The sequence below is a fragment of the Scatophagus argus genome, chromosome 22, assembly GCF_020382885.2.
Source record: "Scatophagus argus isolate fScaArg1 chromosome 22, fScaArg1.pri, whole genome shotgun sequence".
Lineage (NCBI taxonomy): Eukaryota > Metazoa > Chordata > Actinopteri > Scatophagidae > Scatophagus > Scatophagus argus.
In genome coordinates this window covers 11,883,683-11,910,912 of record NC_058514.1, presented here as the reverse complement: position 1 = coordinate 11,910,912, position 27,230 = coordinate 11,883,683, and the positions used below count along the sequence as shown (strand labels likewise).

Sequence of the window (27,230 nt, the reverse complement as noted above, 5' to 3'; positions counted from 1 at the left end):
AGAGGGGTCAGAGAGTGTGGAAGAGATAAGACTGGGGCCAAACAGTATACATGCTACCAGTACTGATTTAGGAGTATAGGTGTACAAAATTTGGGGTGGGGCTTGTGGCGCCTGTTCTGTTTTCCTGAGATGATTTTGCCAGGTTAAAGCTATTACATTTTCTTTTAATAACACTGTACCACATTACTACAGTCAGCCTTTATATTGTGATTAAAACAAACAAACAAAGCACAAAAACAAAAAGCTCTGCCTCTTTTTTTTCTGTGTATTGTATATGACTCACTGTTCAGATTGCTAACTGTTTGCCTGAAACCTTTAGTCTCAATCCTTTTTTGTATCAAGAACCAGTTGAATTAACATAATGTCTGGTAAGGAGCCATCAAATAAACACATAAGAGCCATTGTTTTATCTTGGTGCTTAATTTTAAATGTAATAACTTTGTTTTTTTCATTCATTCCAACATACAGACAAAATAATAAACAAGAAGTGGTCCTGTCTGTAGGCTCAATAATATAATATATATATCAAAGATGATATTAGCAAAATAGTGAATATTTCATTTAAAGAAAAACGACGTGACCAGTAGAGACAGCAGCAGTTATCCAGAAACATAAAAACAGAGCAGTTTGGCAGTAAATCAAGTGGCAGTCATGTCTCTCCAAGTCTCACTGTAACGCGATATCGGTGAGAAATTATGTGGGAGAAATACAGTTAATAGACACTATTACATGTAATAAATCATTTTTATTCATTTATTATAAATCAACTTTTGTAGCACAGGCCTCCAATTAGTTTTTAGTTGTTTTTTTTATAACGATGGACATGTCTTTCTTTTGCAGTGACACCAGATTCTTATATGTTTGACACTTTCTGTCTCCTCATAAACTTATGAAACACTTTTGGCTTGCAAGAGTGTGTTTTTGTTGTTGGCTTAATGTGACCTTCCTCTGCTTTCTTGATATGCTCGCTATCACAGAAAGCACTCACCTTGGTTAACCAGGCACAGCCTGGTTTCAGTCCTGTTGATCTTTGTCGGCAGTTTTGTTCTTTGTATTTATCAGACTGGTTACTTAAAACTGAGTGCGCTGTGTGTTAATTGCAAATCTTTTAACCTGTTGTGCTGTTACCCTTCAGTGTCTTTTGGAGCTGCCAGTAAGTTAAAGTAACACTGAAATATCTGCTCTCTGACTTTCAGATGGTATCCATCGTGTTGTGGCCCTCTGCACGCTGCGTGTCACCATCATCACTGATGACATGTTGACCAACAGCATCACTGTGCGTCTGGAGAACATGTCCCAGGAGCGTTTCCTTTCTCCTCTACTCAGTCTCTTCCTTGAGGGTGTGGCGACTGTGCTCTCCACCAAACGGGAAGCCGTATTCGTGTTCAACATCCAAAATGACACTGACGTGCAAGGCTCCATCCTCAATGTAACCTTCTCGGCGCTGCAGCCTGGAGGCACCCCGGGTAAAGGGACGTTCTTCCCTTCTGAGGAGCTGCAGGAACAGATCTACCTCAACAGGACCCTGCTCAGGCTTATATCCTCTCAGGAGGTAATATATACAGACAATCAAATGCACATCTACACATTCACACAAATGCAAAATAATACATTTCTCTAAAAGCTAAACTAATATTTTAAGGCTCTAAAATCAAAATATTGAAGAAATTTAATGGAGGAAATTTCAGTAACTAATGGAGTGAAGCCTGTGAGCTAGCTCAGGCAGCCAGCTGGAGCTGCTCTGCTATATGCACATGTGACATACCTTACTCTCCCCACTGGTCACTTTAGCACAACTCCCTGTTTGGCGGTCTGTTTAAACTGCAAAAAAATTCCCTTCTCGCCCTCCGCCTGTCAGCGTACTGCCACCCAGAATCAGCACTTCTGCATGTTTTCGCAGCCCCACCTGCATCCCAGCATCCACCTGCAGGCTCCGGCAAGAGGTTCAATGTTTTCTCACCACTCCCCATTATCTCATGTAAGCATATCTGTGGGGAGTGATGAGGCCAGAGCCTAGACGCCAAACTCCTGTTTAGGGACTCTAGGGGCTCTTGTTCTGCTGCTTTAATGAAAATTTGAATCTAAATTGTCTCACTGAAGTCTGTTAATGTGAATGGGATTTATTCTACTCTGCAGGTGTTACCATTTGATGACAACATCTGTCTGCGGGAGCCCTGTGAGAACTACATGAAGTGTGTGTCAGTGCTGAAGTTCGACAGCTCTCCTCCTTTCATTGCCTCTGACACGGTTCTTTTTCGGCCCATCCACCCCATCAATGGGCTGCGCTGCCGTTGTCCACTTGGCTTTACTGGGGACTACTGCGAGACTGAGATCGACCTTTGCTTCTCAGGACCCTGTAAGAACAATGGGAGGTGCCGCAGCCGAGAGGGAGGGTACACCTGTGAGTGCCTGGAAGAGTTCACGGGTGAGTTTGTGTACCTGGCATTCCTTCATACATGCAGACCAACTGACTTTTTATAATGGACATTTTTTGCAGTTTATAGCAAATGGGTTCTGGTTATAGCTGTGCTATCAGAGAAATATTTTTTTATTAAAAGGCTTACACTTTCAAAATAAACTTCCTAAAAGTCATTTAACACTCATGGCAACTTTAGGGACCTTTTGACAGAGTTAAGCTATTTGTAACCTACTTCTCATTGAAGAATGTGGGAAGAATATCAAAGTACAAAAAATGATCACTGTTCTTCATGAATCCTTATTGTTTTCAAAGTATTTTTGCTCTTTACAAACAAATATTACCATGTCCTATTTTAACCTAAACTAAACTATATTGTGCTTAATACAAATAATACTGTGCAGTAGTCAGTGGGTTTCTCCCAAGAAAAATGCCCCCATTATAGCCCATTATAAATAAGTGCAAGGGCTCATATTCTTTCTGACAAAGGCTTTAATGGTTTGTACAAAAGTACTAAACCGCACTGACAGGTTGTAAAATCTCTCACCACCTATTGTTGTAGCTTGAGGTCGACCCCAGTTCAGGTAGTGAACATATGCTTTGTAATACTGCAGGTATAGCCACCTGCCTACAAACACACACACACACAAAGTAGATTTATTGCTGTGTAGAGGTGTATGGAATGCTGACTATTCTGGTCAAACCAGATTCATCTCAAATGTCACTTCAACTTCACTTTAACCCGTTCAGCTAAACGACATTAGCTTTAATCACATTTTTGCTTGAAAGCTTGATCTTAATATTGTAACATGTGAGCAGTATGTGAAAGCAATACAGTGTAACGAGAGGGCTCCTACTTACCAGTGTAACCAGTAACGGTTATAAAGTATTAACAAAACAAGCGTTGCAGATACTTTATGAGAAAAAGAAGTGTTCAGTACTAGCTGTAGGATATGCAGTGTGATTTGGCAAGAAACACAAAATCTAAAATTTGTGTGAAAACATCACAGGGTGCCTTTAATTTAAAATGTACCTTTTTAAATGGGTTTAGAGAAAAGGACAAAAAAACTCTGCCTGGAAGCTGGCAGTTACATTCACTCTGCTCAGTGTTCACATGGTAGATGATGGGTGGCTTTCATCATTCCCACTGAAATCACTTTCAGAAATATTTCCTCATGTCAGTGATCTTCCTCCGATACTTCCCCATTGTACATCTGATACGTGACTGACCATCTCTCCCAAATAGGGCATAGAGGGCATTTGACAGCTGTCATCCCTCCTCTTCCTCCGTCTCTCCCAACACTCTACCTCTCCTCTCTTTCTCTTCCTCTATCTTATCTGATGTAATTACCGGTACCTGATTATACCAGCCTTTGTTATTCACTGGCCCTGTCTCGCCTTCTTCTCCTACTCCCCATGTCCATCTTCTCCACTCAGCCATCATATTTCCCTTACCTACATTTCAGTGTCCCCCTCCTCTTTGAAGGTCATAGTTCAACTCTAGATAGTCAGGCCCCATCAGGGACCATTATGTGGCTGATGACAGGGGGCCTGCTCTGTCCTCCTTGGGTTTCCTGCATTACAGGGAAACAGATCCTTATAATTCGCTCTTGGAAAAAAGGATTATACTGAGGATAGAAGGGCCATTAGCTGGTTCCAGGCTGTGGTGTTGGGGGTCTGTGTGTGTGTCCTGGCTGGACAGATCTTGTCTGAACAGAAAATTGACACACAACACTGCATGGTACGCAGAAGCAACTATCACAAATAATATTACAGTCAGAAAGAAGTCTTCTGGTGTATTAGTAGAGGAATTTATATGAGTCGAGCCAGGAAACTATGCTCAACTAATTTTGGACAAAGCTGGAGCCACATGGTCATTTTGGAGGAATTTCACATAGTGCGACGCACTACATTAAGTAACCGAATCAGATTGTATAATACAATACATCTGATATCAACATGCAACCTTCAAGTTTTAGATCTTCAGGTTTAGAGCCAAGATGGTGCGTTCAGGTTAATCACTAGAGAACAGACTGTAATGACTGTAATGTTAACTATTCTTTTTAGGAGGAGCACAGATGTAGCTTTTAGTTTCTAAGGTTTATCCATAAGGTTTGAAGTTCTTCAATACACTGATAATCCAAATGCATTGTGGCACTTGAGAGAATGCATTCCTTCCTCAAAGGGCACTTGCAAAGCTGATTAGTCACATATTTTAAATTTTGCATTGTTTACATTGCACATTAATGTACTGATGAAAAATCACGCAGATTTATACAGTGTAGTGGATTGCTGTATTCAGTTTTGAGCGCTAACAAAAAGTTCCCGTGAGTAAGTTCTGTGAGTGAGTTTTGTTAATGTTGGACATGGTTTGTTACAGCAGATATAGAAGTAGCTGAAAGTAGGTACGCTAAAGATAATTCAAGCATACAATCTGAAGTAGTTGTAGGAATGTCGTTCCTAATTCAAGAATGATTTTTGTAACCAGAAACCAAAACCCAAACCTTAGTGACGTTAAGAAGGATTTATCTGGTCAGCTGATACTTGATCTTTGTATGGTTTAAAAGTTTCAGCATGAGTTCAATGATAGATTTGATTTAGTGGAGGAATGCCTCATCTCTGTGCTCACCGTCTCCATTCTTTCTTTTCTTTTCTTTTCTTTCTTTCTTTCTTTCTTTCTTTCTTTCTTTCTTTCTTTCTTTCTTTCCTTTACCCACTGTGCATTAACCCCCCACCCCCACCCTTCACCCCCCTTTTCATGCACCTTACTCCTCTTTATCTCCTATCCTCACTGTTCTCTCCAAATATGGCTAAATTGTTGTTTAAGCTTGTGTCCAGCCTGTCGGGCCTTTAAACATTGTCATTGTTGCTAATGTTTAAATGGAAACTCATGTTTTTGTGAGGAGCCTTAGCAATACAACTGTAACACTGTTGTACATGTGCTTGACTTATAATGAAAGTCATCCTGTTAAAACAACTGGATTCCAAACAGATGATGCGTCCAATAAGTCTATATTTCTATGAACAGTGGACAGCGTGGTTCACCGAAAACTTTAAATGATGATAATATATTGATGAGATGTGATAACAAGCAATTTAACATTCATACTGCACTGCACTGCGAGCTGTCAACTTCAATAAAAAAACAATCAAAACAACCAACACATGCAACACAGCTCAGAAATTTTCTTCAACTTAGTTGCTCTTTTTTTTTTCCCTCACAGGTGAGCACTGTGAGCTGGATGTATCATCAGACCGGTGTGTTCCCGGTGTGTGTAAGAATGGTGGCAAGTGTGTGAACCGGCTTGCAGGTGGTTTCATGTGCCAGTGCCCACCGGGGGAGTTCGAGAAGCCCTACTGTGAGATGACCACCCGCAGCTTCCCTGGACAGTCCTTCATCACCTTTAGAGGCCTGAGGCAAAGGTTCCACTTCACTATTTCCGTCATGTGAGTACCTTCTTTCCTTCCTCCCTTCTTTTCCCTGTTTTTTTTTTAATACCAATTAACACAAGGTGCTGTCCATCCTTCCAAATAACTCTAACTAGAGGTAATCTAGTTAGCTTGATATGCTAAAGAGTAACAAAAAAGTCATCATCTCATCTTCTTAACTGCTGTGTGCTGCTCTTAAATATCTGAATAGCCTGTGAGAATTTAATACTTATGCAGACTATGCAAGCAAAGTTGTATGCAAGTTCAAGTTGTACGTTTCCCTCTGATGTGTCTTTTCTGGAAATTTTGGATAAATCTCAGCTGCTCTTAGGATGATTTTCCTTTTTCCTTTTCACGGCACAGGAACAGGAGAACATGTCTGTGATACTTGTAACAGTATGTCTGGTAAATGGTAATTTAGGCAGTGTGAGGAGCTGCACCAATAAACACTGTGGAGTGCAGGGAGTTAATGTGTGTCAGCTGGGGCGTGCTGAGACATGTACACACCTTTCCATTGTGTCTTATTTCCCTCCTCTCAATATTCACATGCACATACACATACAGTACATAGGAGTAAAGAAGATATACAGAAACACCCCACCTGAATGTGTAACTTTATGAGGTATGCTTGTGAAACTGCTGGAGGACAATATCCCTGGTTCAGCAGGTTTGAGAGACACAGTAAATATTATGTTGAGAATAACTTGTGACACGTTACATTACCAGTTATAGGTAAGATGAGGTTGATAATGCGAGTTCATAGACCCCATCACGGTGAGAAAGGTTTGCAGTGTGCTGAAAACAGGAAAGGCTGTGCGATGAGTTTCCCTTATCAGTGTTTGGCTATGGCCATCCTGACTTCCTGCCCCGCTGGCCTCGCTGGCATCTGCCGTCTGACTCCTCTGCCCTCACCTTACAATCCTAACACACACACAAACATCTACACATGCAAACTTTGTACCCTCGAAGAGCTCACTCGCAAGCAGGTACTGGCTCATTTATCAGGCCTTTCTCCCCCTCTCACATGTGGATACACACTCATGCATCATCTAAGGGAGTTGGGGAGCTGTTTCCTCTCTGCGGCCCTCTGGCTTTACACATCCTGCCTTTCCTTTCCAAGTGACTTTTCCTCAAGAGCATCTCGGTCCTTTCATCATAAAGATATCTACAGGGCTTTCAGCCGCTCAGTCTCAGTCTGTTTGAGTTGGAGGAGTGCTTAGAAATGTGACAGGAAACATGAGCTAGAGCTGAGAAAAACAGTTGGAATCCACTCAGCCCTTTCTGTGTGACAAATCAGAATATCCATTGCTTTATTTTAAGTCATTTTGAACTTTAGAATCGGATAAATGGATACTTGGAACAGCAAAATGCAAAGTTATGTGTAGGGTTTTTGCCAAACTGAGGCATGCACAAAGAAAATACCAGATATTGTATGTCCATTTTGAGTTGATTTCACCTTTGTAGAATCTAGAAGAATACCAAATGTCCCATCTGTCTCTGCAGGTTTGCTACCAGAGAGAGAAACGCTCTGCTTCTCTACAATGGAAGGTTCAATGAAAAGCACGACTTCATTGCTGTGGAGATCATTGATGAGCAGATTCAGCTCACCTTCTCTGGAGGTTAGGCCCCATATTGTGTGTGTGTGTGTGTGTGTGTGTGTGTGTGTGTGTGTGTGTGAGCTTGCGTGGGTGCCAGTGTATATGAGGTGACAGCTTGAAGTAATTGTTGATTTCAGATAAATCGTAAGCAGATTAACACAGGGGTAAGTGTACTTTATCTAAAGAGGCTTTCACAAAGAGCCTGCTAAATAACTCTTATCAACAAGCACTTTCTTTTGACAAGGGTGTGTGCTTTATGCATGTGTGTCTTAATGCTTATGTATATCCAAATGTAGAGTTTGGACGTTTGGATGTTCTTTTGTGTGTTTCTGTGTGTTTCTGTGTAGGTAAGAGAAATGGGTGTGTTTTAGTGTTTTGGAAGCAGCTGCTTCCTTAGAGAGGGAGCTGCCAGCCTGATTAATGATGGCACAGACATTTAACTGGCCAAAAACGACACACACACACACACACACACACACACACACACACACACACAGTCACAGGCTAAAGCTCATGAGCGTTTGATCACTCAAAATTTGACACACCCTCAATCTTTGTTAAAACTGGTGAATGTTGGATTGACAATCAAACACATATTCTTTGAAGTACTGCCTGTTGTTTTCACAGTGAGTCTACTTTTCTTCCCATGGTCCCTTACAGAGAGGAATCCAGTTCAGTATGATTAAGATGGGTGAAGGCTTTTCGGGAGCCAAGCCAAGTGCTCATGCCCCACTTCAAGTCTGAAATATGACTAAATCTTGAATGCGTGACTCATCAAATTAAATACTCAGAATTACAGCAAAAGGTCTTTGATTTGCCCTGTTTCTCTGACAGTGCTGTGTGCTGTATTGATGTAGAATAAATACAAGTGAAGTAGGACATCCAATCCCTTACTTACTCATACTTAATGCTCTTTTTGTTTCTCATGTGCACAACCAGAAAACTGAACCATCACTTATTAACTATCTCTCTCTCTCTCTCTCTCTCTCTCTCTCACACACACACACACACACACACACACACACACACACACACTAAACACTAAACTTCTGAAGTGTTGCTGTACTGTTTACTGATTTCCAGCACAGTGGATTCCTGCCCAGGCCACTCCTGCCCTTGACAAACAGAGTAAACCCCCAGTAAATCTGGAACCATTGTACTCTACAATCTTCTCACTGAGAGCCATTGATACTATGGACTAATACTGACTTTTCCAACAGTTGGTTTATGATTGTTGTGTATCTGTATATGTCAACTAAGGCCACAGAGTTTTGGCTTTCGTGGTAACTCATTAATAAACTGCACAATATGATGAGTGAAGTAAACATTTCTCTCAGCGTTTCTCCTCTCCTTCAGTTATATTAAAGTGAGACTTATTAACTTTCAGAACACTTGGCCCGCTATGACCAGGAGCTAACCTTAGTTAACGTTAGCAGTTTTTACTGACTTAATGAATCTTTTCTACTTGTGCTCGTTTTGCAACACGTCATTGCACAGTTGTATCCCAAAAATAAAGTTGATCAAAGAAGCAAATGCTGAAAAAGTTCCATACTCTGATTTTGAATGAATGTGTTTAAACAGAAACTATTCAGCAGATTTAAACAGCGGCTTTGCTTACTCATTTAAATTGCTTTATATTTGTAATTCACTTTTGCTGTTTGCCTCTTTGTCCCTTTCCCTTGTCTCTCTCTCTCTCTCTCTGCACCTTCATCAATTCATCTCACATTATTTTTTCCTGCCCCCTGATCAATTTCTCTTCTCTACCCTGCATCCTTTTCTTTGTTCATTCTGATGCCTATTCACTCCTCCCACCCACCACTCTCTTCCTTTTTCCTCCAATCCGCATCATCCAGGTGAGGCAAAGACCACAGTATCGCCCTACATCCCAGGCGGGGTCAGTGATGGCCAGTGGCACTCTGTCCAGCTGCATTACTACAACAAGGTAAGGAACTCGAGCACCAAGCCAACGGCTGTGTGTCCCAATAGTAAAATTTCCTTTTCAGCACTTGAAAACATTGAAACAAGAAATGCTGACCCTTCTGAGTCTGATTTGAAGAGTTTGTAATATAAAAAAATCAATATGAAAATTACGTTTTTCCCCCTCATTAGTTACATGTCCTTAGATATCATAATTATCCAGTGTGGAGAGTTGACAAGTTCAGGAGTTGTACAGTGAGAGTAAAGTGTAGAAGATGCAGCCTTCTTTGAAGTTACCAAAGCAGCTGACCTTGACTGATGATTGAGGTTATCTTAACAGTGCAAGTTTGTTTGGTGACATTAACTCTGACTTGAGTTCTCCCCTGTGCCTTATTCTTTGACACTGAATTATGGTATAGCTTTATTGCAAGAAGCTCATGAGCCCAGCTTCAGCTTTAAGGGTCAAAAGTTCAATGACCGTATTTCCCCACCAGACAGCTTAAGTTTGTATATGTGGTTTTCAAGGGTAGGTTGTCTTCAAATATAGCTAATGGATACTTTCATAATACAGTCTCAACTTGGTTTTAACCACTGACAAAAGTATTTCTTTTCTTTGTATCACTGAAGTTGTTCCCACGATGTTCTTCTTGCTTCTTTACTAAGTCCCACCTCAGAAATGAGACAACGATTAATTCACACACCGGCTCATGTATCGTCTTCACTTGTTGTATTATATTTGAAGGACTTACATTGCAGTTAATTGCTGGTGTTAATTTCCAGCAAACTTCCAGAGCCTGTGGGTGTTGTCCTCACGACGTCAAATCAGACAGAAAATAAGATAACTCTGGCCTTCTGAACAAGAAGACCTTGTTGTTTCTGTCGGTCTATCAACTGCAGCATTCATCAGAGGTTAAAATCAAAGGTTTTGACCGTTAGATGTCCCACATTTTTCTCTCAAATTAACAATTTGAGAGAAAATCAATCTTGTCAGTGGTCTGCTGCTACAGAAATGTAATGAATGAAAACTGTATGGCATTGCTAACTGGACAATAATATATCTTCTTGGCTGGCAAAAGATCAATTTTGCCCATTTAAAGTTGAATCAATGATTAATTTGCCATCTTTCCAAACTAAAACCACACATTTTAAGCCCTGTGGACATATGACACATAATGTGCTAGCTTTACTCCCTAACTTTTCATAGCTAATATGCTAACTGGTATGCATGTGCTATGCTGTGTTCTGACAAAAGACATCAGTCCTTCTTTTCATGCACTCTTTCTTGTTCTGGCTCTTCCTTCATGTGTCAGATGCTGAAAGCTGTAGTATTACTAGCCTCATCCAAGACTTCCAGCATCGTGTTTCAGCAGCACTTGTGTTTTGCAGCTTATTAGAGAGAGTGTAACCTGCTTCTTGGCCTAAGTCTAGCCTGCAGTGCACACCATCTCACATTTCACAGGTTGTTCGCCTCCTTTATGAGTTTTGGTACTACGTCCCTGCCAAGGTAGCCAAGTAGCCTTGACAAGGAAGTATTCATCAAAAGTGATGAATCAGATGACCATAATGTATCTTGCTGCAGGGTCACATCTGTCTCACTTGCTTTAGGTGTATTTAGGCTGTATGTCTGCCTGTTCAACAGCACTGCCTTTATGATGCTGGAGACCATGATGTAAACCTGCTTTGTTAACGTTGCTGCAAGGCTCCTAACTGCCACAGGTATTATTACAACGGTGCAGTATGTTGGCTCTGAAGACTTCTTTGGGTTTGTTTTTTTTAGTCTGTTGAGGTGTCTAGTGTTTGTAAGGATGTTTCTGTGGAAGCGATTAATGTCCACATCCTGCTTTGTTCCTGTTATGTGAATTTCACTTTTTTTTTCTTTGTTTAGCTTTGCTGATGTGATAGGTTTCCTGTTTGCTGCTGTGTCTTGCAGAATTAAGCAGTAAATGCACAAACACACACAACCACATATTACACCAGTGTTATGAGTGTATCCTAGTGTTATTAGTGTGTAAAGCAGGACTTGCATGTTTACTTTAATGTCAGTCTTAATACAGACAGGTATTTGCAAAGCAAGTGCCACATTCCGTTGAATTAGCCCGAGGCAGACTGTAGCGATGACACAGGGTCAGCTTTTCTTCGTGTGTTGAATGATCAGAAGTCAGATTGACTGATGGTAATTTAATCCTACATCAGTTGCTGCAGGGATTAGGGGAAATGTATATGGCAGAAAGCAGTAATATCCTCACAATAGATTAGACGTGTTGACATGTGAATGTAAGGATGCGAATGAAGGCACATGTCTTCTGCGCTTGAAAGAGCTCTTACTTTTTAGATGCACACAGACATTTATCTGTGGGTAGCATTGCTTGCATAGCCTAGAGAGACGAGAGAGAGGATCAGAGCCAAATTCTCAAATGGTGATGTAATCCAGATCCATTTGCGGCATACACTCACACACAAAAAAAATAGTCCCTCTCTGTGCATATTTTATCTTTCTTAAAGCTTTTGAGGGATTTTAGAGATCATAAATCGAGTGATTTTGGTCAAGATGGCTGCTGATGATTGATGCATTGTATAATGTTTGGAGATCCAGAGCCAGCTGCACCAGTTAAAATGTAACCTACTTATTAGTTATTAAGTTGAGATTTATGAATCATTAAATTATAACTGGTTGCACCACACAAACAAGTTCTTGTAACTGTGCTTATTGACAACACTTAAGCTTGCTAAGACAGTTTGCAACTTGTTAAAGAGAAAAAGTTGTTGAAATGCTGTTTAATAAAGATGAAAACAAGTAACTGACAGAACTAAACTTAGCTTGCTGATATACAGTATGACCAGTTTAGACTGAAGACTAAACAAAGTGATATGATCCACCAATGCAAGCCAACCAATATAAATAAGGTTTTTACAACTTAAATACTTTTTTGTAATGGTGTAATGTGATTTAGTAAATCACTAGCTGGAAACTAGCAGTTACTAGGAACTTAGGAAGACATTTGTACATGTAATGTAGTAAGATTCACAAATAGTTGATGCAAACCAATCCAGGGCTGTTCTTCTCACATGAGCCCCAGTTGGTTTTTAACGGTCATAACGGCACAGTCACACAAGCACACATACATGCACAGACGGTGATTTATTGGGTCAGATAATGAGGCAGTTGAAGTTGTGCAGGGTTGTGCGGGTGCCCCCTTTTAAAGCTGCTGCTGCTCTCCTCGAAAGTGCCGGGGTGCTTTGCTTTAAAACAGAGGTCGAAGGTCAGGGGAGGGTTGGCATGACAACAGACATGGACTTGCCATTGTTGCAATGATCTAGGTCGGTTGGAAAAGATGTGTATGCGTGTGTTTGCATCTGTGGGGGGCAGACAAATAGAGAAAACCTCTCAGCGTGTGTGTTTGATTGTGTGCATATATCGTACAGCTATAAGAGATGTTACACAATAGAAGTGGAAGGATAAAGACTTGTATGAAATTCCAGTGTTGCACAGTCTCAAGGACAGTTGACTGTGTCAGCAAGGCAAACCTAAACAGGAAAAACACACACACACACACACACAGATAAAGTGCGTAAATGGGCAGCAGGAGGTTGTGTCTTGTTCTGATGCATGCTGACTGCAGGAAATGATGTTATTTAGCTGGACACTGTGCAGGATGTCAGTCATATCATGTTTATAACTGCTAGGCCACCCGTATGGATTACATCAGGATAAAAATAAATCCCGAATAGACAAGGAATACTTGATTTATTTTATTTTCATTAATTTTACCAAAAGCACAAAATCTCACCAAAATAGTTTTGAAAGTTATTATTTTAGAATAGAGGTTTTATCTTGAAAGTAACACGCTAAGTGAACATTACGATTTTATGGTTGAATGATTCATAGTTATTTTAGACATGCTGATTTGGTTGAAAAAACTAACATCAAGTTCTTCAGTTTTGACTTTCAGCGTAAACTGTAATCCAGAGTTGCACACAGTGATTATATAGCAGCTGTTGCACTTCAGACTCTTTTTGCTGATCTTTGTAAGCAATAGTCCATAATGCAATGCGTTTTTCATGGTTATGTACACTGTTTTAGTTTGTTTTTTCATGCGGGCTTGTCTTCATATTTCACCAACTATCTTTAAACCAGAATAAAGATGAAAAAATGCTTATGAAACACCAATTAACTGTAAACCACAGCTAGGAATAAACTATAATTAAATTGTAGTTGATCCATCCACATGGTGCCAAAAATCAGTGTGAGCCTGACTGCTGATATGGCATGCCTGTGTTTTTGCAGTATTTTTATAATGCTACTTTGAAGGGTTGATGTTAGACATGTTAATAGTGTTACACTGGCAAATGTGGGTTATGATATTTACAGCTAGGGTGTGTAGACAGCATTCCCAGACAGGCTTAGCTTGCTCTTATCACCAGCGAGTACCAAAAGTTCACTCTTTCTTCTCCTGCAGTTCCTCCTTCCCTCTCACTCTGGTGCTGTTTATACGGCAGGGCTTTAATCATCAGAGCATAAGTGCAAATTACTTCACAGAATAGCTCAAAGTACTTTTTAAATATACTGTGTGTATATTTTTGCATTCCACTTCTGCTGGGCTGAAACACTTAATGTAACTCAACCACTCAGCTGTGTTTAGAAACTTGTTGGGTTAACTCAAGGTCTTGTAATATTTTCAATACTTTTGGACGTGTTAAGTTAAATTACTAAAACCTTTTCTTTGACACCATGATGCCATTAAAGCAATACTGCCTTTATTGTCTTTTCTTTCTCAGCCTCATTTAGGGCAGTACCCACCCATCATCTTTGAGGTTGTCTGCCTATAAACAAGTGGGCTAATTTTGGTAATTTTACTCTTGCGGTTAATTTGGACATAAAGTTTTGAAAGATTTATGACACCTTTAGACTTAAAAGTGATTTGATGATAGGGAAACAGTAAGTGAGTGCTTATATAATTTCAAAAAATATAGTTCCAGGGAAAAAAGCAAACACTGAGTCTTTAAAGTCGACCTTTAAATTGGAATCAAAACCAAAATAATCCATGACATTTTCACTCATTACAACTGTTAGATGCTTTTGTTTTGCATGAATATAAATGTATTACACATCTGACTTTTCTCCATGGTTTTCATCAGGGGAGTTACTCTGAATCTCATCCTGTACAATAAAATAAATAGCTGCTTTCCTCCCCTTTGTATCTCTCTCTCTCTCTCTCTCTCTCTGTTGATGCGTCGTGGTTTATTGGGTTTCCAGGACAAGCTGATGTGCTTTCAAACACACGCTTTACTCTACACATGCAGACAGTGGATAATTGCTCTGAAAGTAAATACGGTGCTTGTAAGTGGCTTTGGAGTTATCATCCATCTCCTTGTGTTGTAGTTTTATTGTTAATAGTCTAGGCCACATGTGGAGGGTGGCCGTAATGACTTAGAGGAATGGACGCATGCCTTATTAGGTGTTTGACTGTGTCACGGTGACAGACGTACACATTCACACTTCATCGGCTATGCATAGGGATGAACATTGTGCCTATGCGTGTGTTGGGGAGACTGCAACACTGTGTTTCTGCACAGATGCTGGTGCAGGTTTGTCTGTTTTCTCTGCTAAGGGCTTTTTAGAAAGCTTAAGTAATTATTTTTTGAGGTGAAGCCCCAGACTGCGCATTCCGCAGCAGGGTGTGTTTTCAGAGGAAGAGGCCCTGTTATTCTTTGTTCTTCTTGACGCAGGTTTACCCAGGCCTCAAACAGTTGAGGTTATCATCACACATAAACACACACATTACATTTAAATACGTGGAACTGCTCTTTTGCTAATTATAATGCATCGTATAGTATCTGTGACTGTTTAAACAAAGCGGATACACTCCATATCAGAGGAGGCACGCTGTTCAGTGCTGTTGATCGTTCGTCTTTCCTCTAACACATTTGTAATCTCATGATGCAGCAAGTAAACATACTTCTAAACCCATATTTTGTGTCAGCGTGTAACTGCTTTTCTTAACACGTGAAAGCTGGGTTTGGGCTTTCCCTGTGTTTTTCCTGCTGTAAATTTCACCTGCTCCTTTCATAGCATAGTATTTCCCAATGTGATATAAATCTGCCAGAGGCATCTTTGTCTGAAGGCAGCAGTGCATGAGTTGTAGCCTATTGTGTGAGGTGGTGGGAGAGGTGTTTTTGAAGTGGGCACAAAAGGAATAATGTTGTACTTTGGATATCGTTATTGCTGACAAATTGACCGGCAGTAAATTCAGCCACAGACACTTCAGAATGCATGGCCCTGTACACATGCATGCAGTACATTATAATCCTGTACATGTCGCATATTTTTGAAGTGCAATTGATACTTTTTCTTCTGCACATGTGAATTAAGTAAAATGTGAAAATCCTCCAAACTGGACTGATGAGACTTTGGTATGGCAACATAAACATGCACAACCATCCAACACACATACACACACATAGTGACGTGGCTTGGTTGTGGGCTGCAGGTCTAATGCGGTGTCTCTCTCTCACGGTGTCTCTCTCCCAGGAAGGGGGGAGTCTGGTGGACTCCAGTGGGGCTCTGCGGCTCCCGCTCTATACTGCCTGGCTGGAGCTCAATCAGAAGGAGGTAATCTCTGACCTCTAGCCTAGTCCCCACTGGTGGCCTGTTTTTTTCCCAACTGGGGTCTCATTCAGTCCCTGCTTTGCTTCTAGTACAGTCTTCTGGACTAACTCTGCTGCACATGTTTACCTCAGACGTACGGAGGTAACATGGCCTCTCACAATGGGGTGTTAGCTTTGGTTTAGTCTGGCTCGGGTCTGGTCTGGACTATCAAAGAGGCTGCAGTAGATTTTAGGGGTTCTTTGATTTTGGTTTGGCCAAAGAAGGTGTGAAGAATTGGTAGTACCAGTGTGACGTGGCTTTTCTTGGTGAAGTCAGAAAGCCAACAGGGGCCCATTTGTCAAAAACTTTGCTTCGTAGCAGTACAAGTGGTCAGAAACACCACAGGGTACTGGACTTTTGCTTTAATCTTTTTACTTCTACTACCTGTTATTGCATGTTCAGGTGCTCTCTTCTTTTAAAACAACATTTATCTGGTAGCTTGAAGCCAACAGAAAAAATCATTTTAAGGGAGCTTGATTAGGAGTTTCTAACTCAGATCCAGGTCTGTGTATTGGGTGTGTGGGTAAAGTGTTTTTAACGCTGGTGTTTTGTAGTTTGGGATGATTTTGTTCCGTCACCATGGTGCACTTTGTCAGTCAAGGTGATATATAACAGCTCGCTCTCATTGGAGATTTGCTGTGTTGCATTACTGCTTCATCTTTCTGACTCCTATATAAGAGTTTTACATGTGCACATACACATTCTTTTTATATGACTATGATTTTCTCCCTCGACAGTATTATCCGCCTTTCTATATCTCCTCATCTGCAGCCTACTCATATCTTAAATGGTCCAGTGGTATATGAGCCAGACAAGACACAGAAACAACTTTTTTTTCTCACCTGTCAGTTCTGACTGACTTCCTCAACTGAAATGAGTTCAGGGGAAATAAACATGTCTGAGCTTTGGCAGACAGACAGACAGGTAGGTAGACTCTCAGTGAGCAGTGACTGTGTTTTCTTTGGCAGCAGCGTGGCAGGTCGAAGCACCGATTCTGTCAAGGAGGATTAACCATGCGCAGAAATCGTCAGATCTAACTTTTGTAATGAGCATGGACAGTAAATGTTCCAGGGCTAGGGTGCACTTCTGCTTAGACTGTTATTTATTTTGAGGGATTTAATTTTAGCTTGTATCCTTAACCTTCTCTTGTGTTATGCTAGGATCCCTGCAAGTCTTGAGTGGTTGGTATTAATTTGAGAATTAACTAAGTAGAGTGAGGTATCAGTGAAATAGAGCAAATCTACATCTACAGTTTATTTGGGGGGGGGGGGGCATGGTGTGTCTGTGTGTATGTGTGGAAGGGAGAGAGAGACAGTTTGTGCAGTGGGGTTAAAATTAAAATGTACATTTTGGGGGTCTTGGCAATGGTGAGAAAAATCTTCAACCCTTCATTACTTCAGCCTTCTGCCAGAGCCCTTAACCTTCATGTTCCTAACACAGCATCGTTTGTCAGTTACCTCCTCTTAACTCAAATTGCTGGGAGCCGTTTTCCTGAGATGCAGGTCCATTTGCCTTCCTCATAGGTGGATTTTGACCTGCTCAGGGTCTTTTGCTGGCTTCTCTACTTGTTAGTATATGTTGGTTTAGTTACACAAAGCAAAGCTAACAGCATCTCGCTCTCAGTGATGAAGTTGTTCGTTCCACTCTAATGACAATTTAGCTAGTAGGCCTTGAGATATAGGTAGATACAATACCTTAGCTTCTGAGGTGAGAAAAGGTGATATAAGCCATATCAAAAGATGGAGGGACAGACCAGATGTTATGACTGCTACCCACTCACCTTTTAAACACACACACACTGGCTGACCCTTTATATCCAGACGTTTATGGTGTGTGTTTATCTAGATGATTGGGTTACCAGTCAGTAGGAACGCCAGTAGGTACGTACTGTATTGTGTCATTGAAGAATTAAGATAAAAAAGATAAATCTGTCACTATAGACCGCCTTCATACATGGCTGCCTTATCCGCTACATCTGTCTCTCTTTCATGTCTATTTCTTTTCACCTTCTCTCTTTTTTACATTCCTTCCTCACTCCCCTGTGATGTGAGGGAGTGTGTGTGACTGAAAGAGGAAATTTCACACACCTCACCTAGCATGACCTAAATATGTTATTAACATTAAGAGAGTCAGACTGTGGAATTTGCTGGGAAGAGGAAAGGCGGTGTAGAAGTGAAGTTGAGTGAGATAAAACACTCATATGGTTTATTACCACTCTATAGTCTTGGTACTTATGCATCTTCCTCCTCCTCTCACATCTGTCTCCCCACATATATCTCTTATCTCTTACATGATCACTATCAAGTTCATTTTTAATGTGCCACTGCTTTTACAGCTAAACATTAGCATCACTCCCAGTGTTCCTTAATTGCTTTACACTCTGTGCATAGCTGTTTAGATAATGGTTAGATGCTCACTGTAAAGCCACTGCTGTCTCAGAAGTCATGTTGTAGATTTAAAATTTGTAGAAATTAATTTGCTTTTTTTTCCTTCGGGGAATGTTGTACAGCATCAGTAGGGAATTAAGTTCTTTGACTGCCAGATCCATAATTCACTTTAAAAAATGCCTGTTACTGCTTTCTATAATACTCATCAGGCATTTGAAAGGCATCCATTAGACGGTAATCTTCTTGATGTCAGTATAGAGACAGGTGGCCATGTTTGTTGTAAGAGGAATTTTCTCAAGCCATTCCAAAGGGGATACAGTTACATTTACCTCAGTTTTTGTGTCGTCTGTACGTTTGTTTTGCTGCTTGAAAGCTACAAGCCAACAATGGCTGCCGTCCATCTGTTACACTGATAGATGGGACTGAGATGAGACGATGAAGGCAGCAGTAACGTATAGGCTTGAACGGGGAACATCTGTGTGTGTGTGTGTGTGTGTGTGTGTGCGTGCGTGTGTATGTGTATGTGTGTTTGAATAATTCACACTTCTAGTTTTACATAGCCAGAGGGCAGGTGAGGTAATGTGGACATGACAGAGTCTGTTGCTACCAGAATGAAGGTGAGACACATTAGCCTGTGCATGTCTGTCCAAAAATCAACTTTACACACACACACACACACACACACACACACACACTTTTAAGAGAGATATTGGCGTTAGTTCAATGCCTATCTTTATTTTGGCTCCAGTTTATGTTGCAACACTAAAATGCTTCTTTTATTGATACTTAGTGATAATAAAAACACGCTTTGTCTTTTCTTGTGGTTACCTCAGTTTCAGCATTCAGACACACACACACACACACACACACACACGCACACACACGCATGCCTTAAGGAGATCAGGAGATCACATCAAGTGTAATTTTCATCCAAGAGTCGGAGAAACAATGGCATTTCCTCAGGCGAGCCCAAATAAAATAAAAGACCGTGAGCCCTTTTTCCTTTATTATCAAAATGAACCATGCTGCCGTCTGCAAATCCGCTAGCCACTTCCTGCCTCACACACTCACACACACACACTCACACTCAAGCATTCCGCTTGCTTATTCAACACACACACAAGCCCATTCCGCAGACATCCTTCCCATAGTCCTCAAACACAAGCACAAGCACATAATCACCAGTGAGTATTCCCTCTGTCCCTCCCTCCACACACACACACACACACACACACACATTTCCTGGTCATTAGCTGCTCCTTTTGACAGAGTTTAATGCGTTTTCTGACTAAGTTCTCGAACTGTGTTTTCCATGTAACTCAATCTGTGCAGCAAGGCACTTTATCCCTGCCACGGGGCTGGTTGACTTATCATGTCGACTTTGACAGTCAACCCTTTGGTAATAGAGGTGTAAAGCGTGTGTGTTGGTGGGAGGGAGAGGGTGTGTGTCTGTGTGTAGATGTGGTGTTACTGTGGGGAGATTGTACGTGTGTGTTGATTGCTTGCGGTAGTAGTTTTTGTGTATGCATCTGTGAGTGTGTGTATGTGCTCCTCCATCCACTCGTGTCCTCTGCCCTCCTCGTCTTTGTTGTTAGCTGTGGGGATCAAGTGCGTTCCCATGGCTGCGGCAAACCTATCGCCCCTGGAGACGACACCTTAGAGAGGGGGAATCTTCAAGAGCCCCGAGCCGGATGGAGGGTAAATAAGAGACTCTCATGGGGCCCCTCAAAGTGAGGGCCAAGCACACTTTAAAACCAGAGGTCAGAAAGAAGCCTGAAACCATATACAGTTCTACTGGCCATGGCTGCACAGCTTACAGATGCACTCAGCTAACTGAACAACAATATTCAATTTAGGGCAAGATTCAAGAGTCATTTATGAGGGAATTCAAAAATATTCTTTTAAACTCTTTTATTTTAAAACAAAATAAAACCAGTCTCCAAGTATTTGTATTCCAGTGATACCGCTATGATTCCTGGTATCATGTCATCTGTTTCTTCATCTAAAAATTCAGAATTGGCATAAAAAAAATAAAAAGAAATTTCTTGAGAGGCCCCTGTGTTTGATTAGCTGTTCTTATGTTTTAATGTGGATTTTTGTGAATAATGTTGATGTATGTTGCATGTAAATATATAAGGTCTTTCTTGTAAAAGAGATTTTTAATCTCAATGGAACATCCTGGTAAAGTAAATGTAAAGTATAATTATAAATAAAAGTGCTGAAGTGGTTTGAATAAGAACTGATTTTTAATTGTTATTCCTTAAGATATCTAATGTGTTGGAGCTAAAGAGATACAGTGATTTACTGTTGTACCTCCTTATCATTTGGGCAAATGACAGCAGATTGATTGAAAAAATCAAAAGAGAAGCTTTCTAAATGTTTTCGTAGTTTTGTCTGACATTTTATACATTCTTATGCTTCAGAACTTTGTTTTTGGTGTTGTTTCGAATGGAATGAAAGTGTGTGTGCGACTGACACGGTGTGTGAACTGGTATGATTCTTCCATACAACATGTGTGTGAGTGTAAGCCGTGTAGGGCGTATGTATGAGCCCGAAGCAGTTGCATACTAACAGCTGGGTTCATGCTCCTATATCCCCTACATATTGCATACACATTACAGTGCTTATACATTGTTTACATACATGTGTATGTGTCACTATGTGAACAGTCAGTAACAGCTGTACCCCTTGGGATTTTTGGGTAGCTGGTCCATGATGTATCGGAGATATCTCTGTCTTTCTCTCACTTGTGTTTTGCTTCCTGTCTTTATTTCATCCCTCTCTTGCTTGCCTGAACTCAGAAGAGATGACAAGACGGTAATTGTCCTGACTACAGATTCCACTGTTTGAAGAGTCACAGAGTGATTGATTTTCACTATCAGACAAGTTAACTTTTTTGTCGCCCTTAAAAAGCTTCTCCCCCCGTCCGTCTCACTTTCATTTCCCCACTGGTTTGTAAAGTAATTTCAGTCGTTGTTTGATGTAACATTTGATGAGGACGATGGCTGTTATTTCCTCCTCCTCTGACCCTTCTATTCTTCTTTGCTTCTTCGCTGTTGACCTCCTTTGAACATTTTCGTTGTTTGTGTTAGGCTCGCCATTGTTCCCCCGCTGCAGGCTGTATGGTGCCAACCTTTTTTCACTTTCAGGCTGCAAGCTTTGCTGCTTTCTGAACAAAACCAAAGAGGTCTTTTTTTTTCTCACCCAGAGCACACTGGAGCCTGTCCCTTCATCACAGGCTGCCCACACGGGACAGTCATGTGTATTTCACAGCAGGGCAATGCGTCACGGGTACTCCTAATTATTAGGGATATTTTTAATTATGCAAGAATTTCATTAACATTTGTTTCAAATCCACAGTGAACACACATTTCACAGAAGTGTAGCGTTTCACAGAAGGCCGCTGTCATGTCAGTTCAGGAAGTACATGTTACTTAATGACTCATTAGATCATGACAGATGAAGATGTTAAATAAGGACTCATCCTTTTTTTTTTCCTGATTTGAGTGATGCTCCTTCATCCAACAGTGTGAGGTCCCAACAAGAATTTACTGGTTTAGATAATTCACACATGGGTTGCATCGACAGTCGGCTGTCTGTGGTCACCGCTGTGATGTTAGGAGGTGTGGGTGGGAGCATTTAGCACAAGTAGGCACCTGTAGGTACAGTGCAGAGTCGCGATTGGCTGATTTCCAATGACAGAGGTGTGGTTTCCTACGCTCTTGATTGCTATACTCCATATACAAGGTGATTATAGGTTAGTGACACACAGAGACACACGCGCAACATTCTGTGTACGGTAGAAGCAATATGGAGTCCAGAACCGCCGATGCACCGTGGAGGACAGTGTTGCACCTTGTTGGGCATTTTCCCTTACGTATGTGTTATTAGTATGAAGCTTTAACAAGTCAAATAAATTATATAGGAGGTATGAGTTCACCCATGACACCTAATATGGCTCCTTCACAATATGTTGTCACACTTCAGTTTGAGAGACATCAAATCCTTCCAAAACATGCTTGCATGAATATGTTTGTGACATGTTTCCGCGAGTGAGGGGAAAGTAAAAGACAGTCCAAATGAGATTAAAAGTGACATAGAAAGAAAACAGCGGTGGCGACAGAGATGTGCTTCTGTTTGGTTGGCCTTCCTGTATGGAAAGGGTGAAAGTGTTTTTTTGCTGGAATCAGTGGAAACAGGGCATGTTTGAGGGAGTGGCAGTGACAAACTCCCCGTGGGCTGGAAAATATGCCCGACCCGAGCCCACCTGAGCCAAAATAGAAGACACTGCATGCCCCTGTTGCTCATTTTCTACCCGTGTGCCAGTTTCTATTTTCTTTGTCCCTTTCAGTCTCTTATTTCTGGTCAGTCCACATCCCTATTTTTGTCCGTTGCTTTTTCTTTTCTTTTTGTCGCTCTCTTTTTTCCTTTTCCTTTGTTTGCTGTGTGTCTGCCCCACCAGTATCTCATTACTCTAATCCTATTTATGAGGAAGAAAAACACAAGCATACACATTGTCCTTGGATTCAAGCCTCTCTTTTTCTTTCCTCATTTCCTCTTTTTCTCTTAAATAAGTAAGCGAACAAAATGTCTGAAATTAGCTGTTTTAAATAGTTTATCGAAGAATCTGAATTCATAAAATAAATAAATCACTCCATTTTGTCACATTGTGCTGCCACAAAAGTGGTCGGAAAGTCTCATCTCGCTATCGCTCATACCGCCAACCTCTTAACAGCCTGGGTGCCTTATGTAAACACTGCACTGTGATCAGATCTGGCATCTGTTGTCCCATTGTTGTGTCGTTATGAGATTCAGAATTCTCCCGAGACAGATAGCACAGACAAGTAACTTATCATTTTCACCTGTTGTGAGCCACTCACAGCAAAAAAAGGCATGTAATCACTGTCGTTTTACTGTGAATATGTTTGTCATTTCACCTTTTCTAGTATAAAGAATGTAAGTTTATTTTTTGATGTCTGTCCTAGGCGGCACTGTCTTTCATAAGAGCAAGGAGAAGAGGCATTATTTATTCGATGGAGACTTTTATTTTTTTTTTTTTAACTCCTCAAATCTCTCTACTTCCTGTTTCAAGGCCACTATTGTTTAGAAAATGCTCCATTGAGATTCGGTCTCAGGTTTGATATTTCAAAAACTAAAGCGATCTGGTGGCCTGATTTTCTAAGCTGATCCACATTTTCTCAGATCAACATTTGTCGGTCACAGGCCTTGATGGAAGAATTAGCCTACTTTGTAATCATTAGGTGCGAGCTAATGCACAATGGGCTTTTTGTCATGTTAAGCCAAGAGAGGCCTGTGTGCTTCTATTCCAAGTCGGCTAAAGTCAGCAAGACATTGTTTGTGTAGCGCTGATCTGCACTGATCGAGCTCCGAAGCGGCTGTCCCTGCCAAGTTTCTCACATTGAATAAAAAGAAATAAAGGAGGAAATCAAGCATGAAATATTTAAAATAAATTCATTAGTTGAGGTAAATTAACATCACAGTACACTGTAAAAAGATCGTTTTGGCACTCGGGAAGAGGACACAATTCTGTACACCACCTGTCATGTAACAAACTGGGTATTGTTGAACTAATAAGAATATAAAAGTGGATATAGTAGCTGTTGCAGTATTTTTTTGTACAATCGAACTTCTAACTTTCTGTTGTTTATAATTTTAGCTTTCTGTTTGAACAATTTACCCATTGCTTTCAGTTACAGTGATATTTTAACCACTTATTCTTTACTGTTTTTCTTTGGTTCTCTGCTTGCTTGCTTAATTCTTAATGCACTTTAGTCACAAATTGTGTTGTTTAGGTTTTACAGCTGGCTCAATATGTTGGCATATTTTTTTTAAGCGAATTATAATTTCTGTTTTGTCTAATTACTTAAGTTGATCTACAGTCTTTCTAAGCAGACTGCAGTAAAAGTGGAATCACTGGGATAGACAGTCTTTCAGATTTATTCATTATTATTCATTCGCAAATGTTGATGAATAACTGGACGCAATCTTTATTTTATTTTTCAGCCTAATATCGGACGTCTGGGCATCCCTCATGGACCCTCTGGGGAAAAGGTGGCTGTGATAGCCGTAGATGACTGCGACATCTCCATGGCGATTCGCTTCGGAAAGCAAATCGGCAACTACTCCTGTGCCGCCCAAGGCACCCAGACTGGACAGAAGAAGTGAGCTGGTGTCTCTCTTTTTCTCTTGCTCATGTGTTTCTTCCTGTCTTTGGGTCTTAACACCCAAGCAACTCTGCACACAAACTAGTCAGACTAATATGTGGTGCCTTGGGGGCTACTTCAAATTGCCTTCATTACAACAGATTTCACAATTCACATTTTACCATGTTCTCCGTCTTTTGTATGTTAATCTCTGTGTTCATCCTTGTGACCTTTCTGCTGTCAGACACGACTTTAGACAACCAGAAGCTCACCTCAACTCAGGCTTAATCCTTAAATTTGATTTTTATTTTTCTAGTATGAGACTGTTTCTTTTGGAAAGTTAGCATGCTGAGACACATTTAGTGTCTAGAGGGTGGGGACAGAGAGAGAGAGAGAGAGAGAGAGAGAGAGAGAAAGCTTCAAAGAGGAGTTAATGAGGTTACATTCCTTCAGAAACTTGTTGCACAGGTCACAGAAGCTGAGAGGTGTTTAGAGTATACTTCATCTGTCTCAGGCTATTATACATACATATACGTAGACCCGTGTGTAATGTGATGCAAAAAAATGCAACTCACCTTATTTACTGCCAGAGGTACTGCACTGGATAGTTACAGAAGTACTTCAACATATGAACTGCGAGTTTTGACTTTAGAAGGAGTGTAAAGCTGAAGATTGATGGATTGATAGATCACTTAGCTTTTAATACCAGGACATCTTTGTTAACTGTGTACAGGCTGCACAGCTGCAATTGAAGAACTTTTTTTTAAGAATACATTTAGTCTGACCCTTCACCTAGATTAACTATCTCTGACACTGCACTTTTCCACTGTTTGCCATGCTCTGCTATTGTTGTTACAACTCTGGAGACTTCATACTGCACAAATGTTTCTTGTTTTTGTTGAGTTCCTCTATTATATTTGGAAGTCAATTGAAATTTGGATGCGCTTCAACTTCTGTGAATATTTATGTTGTCCAGCAGTTTCCCATTACATCTGTTCAAGGACTTTCCTCATTCAATTCTCCACAGTTTGAATAAGCTCCACATGCTCCTGGCCAAGCAGCAGTGTTCGTGCTGCATGTACACAACTTATACATTTACTTCTTTAGTGCGTGGGTTTTGTGCAGCGTTGCATTACAATAAATCTCTTAAAACCCACTGATGTTTAATGTTTAGTGTATTACAAAGTCGGCGTGTAAGCAGCTTCCTACATGACCTAGTATGTGGAGTTTGACTCGGTCATGGTGATGGTAGCACTTAGTCTTGTGACAGCTTAAAACCTTGAACACAATAACCTTATTTCAAAAATGTCAATCACACTAAGAGTTGGTGCCTTACCTCAGTCGCCCTTTCTGGTGTAAGCTTGAACCTTCGATGCAGTGTCACTGATTTGTTAAAATATGTCTTTATTCATTGTAGAGCTGAAACGGTGTGTGTGTGTGTGTTTGTGTCCACATTTGACTCAAATTTGGTGATTTACATTGATACATATTCAGCTATAAGGAAGTAGATTTTGATCTGATCCGTCTTCTGTTTGTGTTCATCTGCAGATCACTGGACTTGACAGGACCGCTGCTGCTTGGCGGAGTTCCCAACCTACCTGAGGACTTTCCAGTCAGGAACAGAGACTTTGTGGGTTGCATGAGAAACCTCAGGATCGACAGCAAACCCATTGATATGGCCAGCTACATAGCTAACAACGGCACCATAGCAGGTTAGACATGCTATATGGTAAAGCCAAAGCCATGCTCTGTAGAATTTAACTGCAGTGGTGGAGACATTTCTGTCTGATAACCAGGATTTTCAAAGGGCCATTAGCATGCTGCTGAAGTTAGCATGTTTAATGTTTAAATGTTTAAATATAAATCATTTTGAATATTTCTGTGGAGCCCCATTAACGGATACATGCAAACAGATAATAATCATTTGTTATGTGTTTTGTATCAAGGTTGTCCAGCAAAGCAAAACTTTTGCACGAATGATGTTTGTCAGAATGGAGGAGTGTGTGTTAGCAAGTGGAACACCTACAGCTGTGACTGCCCAACAGGTTATGGAGGCAAGAACTGTGAACAAGGTAAGAAGTGTGCACATGACTTAAAGCCTTTTTATTTCCTTCGAATTAAGTGGACATTCAAATTCTATGAGAGTCAAAAAGGTGTAGGGTGTGGGTGTGTGAATGTCTGTCTTGAGGACTTCCAGGATGTAGTGTGTAGTTCACTGCTGAACAGACACTGAACATGGCCTCAAGTCTGGAGATTTAGGACAGGGAAAAAAAAAAGCTGCAACTCACTGGTCACATCCCAGACTCAAAGGATGAAACAAAAGACATGTACATTCACGCACACACACATACACACAGGCTTCATAGCTGTCCTCTTTGTGTCTCTGATGCCACCTCAGCAGACATGTGAGACACAGCTCATGTTACTCCAGTGCAGACCCGTACACATAGATAGGTAGATGGGTAGTGAGGGGTTATACGTTCATCAGTGTGTCTTTGTTAGCTAAGTAAATGTAAAAGCATCGCATTTTATCGACAGTGTTGTTATTTACACTTCAAAACCTGTCTCGTGTTCTTCCGAGGTAAGGAGAGTACTATGATTTCCTCCTTCAGGGCGAGCTTCCAAACAATGTGTGAAGGTGTGAATACCTCTCCTTGCCCTCTTGTCTATGAG

At 40.8% G+C, this 27,230-nt stretch overlaps 1 protein-coding gene across 5 annotated transcripts in view; it reads left to right on the top strand.

Moving 5' to 3' along the window:
- Nucleotides 1-27,230, top strand: part of celsr1a (cadherin EGF LAG seven-pass G-type receptor 1a) — an 83,433-nt gene that overhangs the window by 33,023 nt on the left and 23,180 nt on the right. For all 5 annotated transcript variants that reach the window (XM_046379608.1, XM_046379606.1, XM_046379609.1 and 2 more), the window contains exons 2-9: nucleotides 1,197-1,552; nucleotides 2,137-2,425; nucleotides 5,641-5,863; nucleotides 7,349-7,464; nucleotides 9,297-9,385; nucleotides 24,418-24,575; nucleotides 26,106-26,269; nucleotides 26,504-26,629. In XM_046379608.1, coding sequence (XP_046235564.1) covers nucleotides 1,197-1,552; nucleotides 2,137-2,425; nucleotides 5,641-5,863; nucleotides 7,349-7,464; nucleotides 9,297-9,385; nucleotides 24,418-24,575; nucleotides 26,106-26,269; nucleotides 26,504-26,629 — 1,521 coding nt within the window. The remainder of the gene's footprint in view (nucleotides 1-1,196; nucleotides 1,553-2,136; nucleotides 2,426-5,640; nucleotides 5,864-7,348; nucleotides 7,465-9,296; nucleotides 9,386-24,417; nucleotides 24,576-26,105; nucleotides 26,270-26,503; nucleotides 26,630-27,230) is intronic.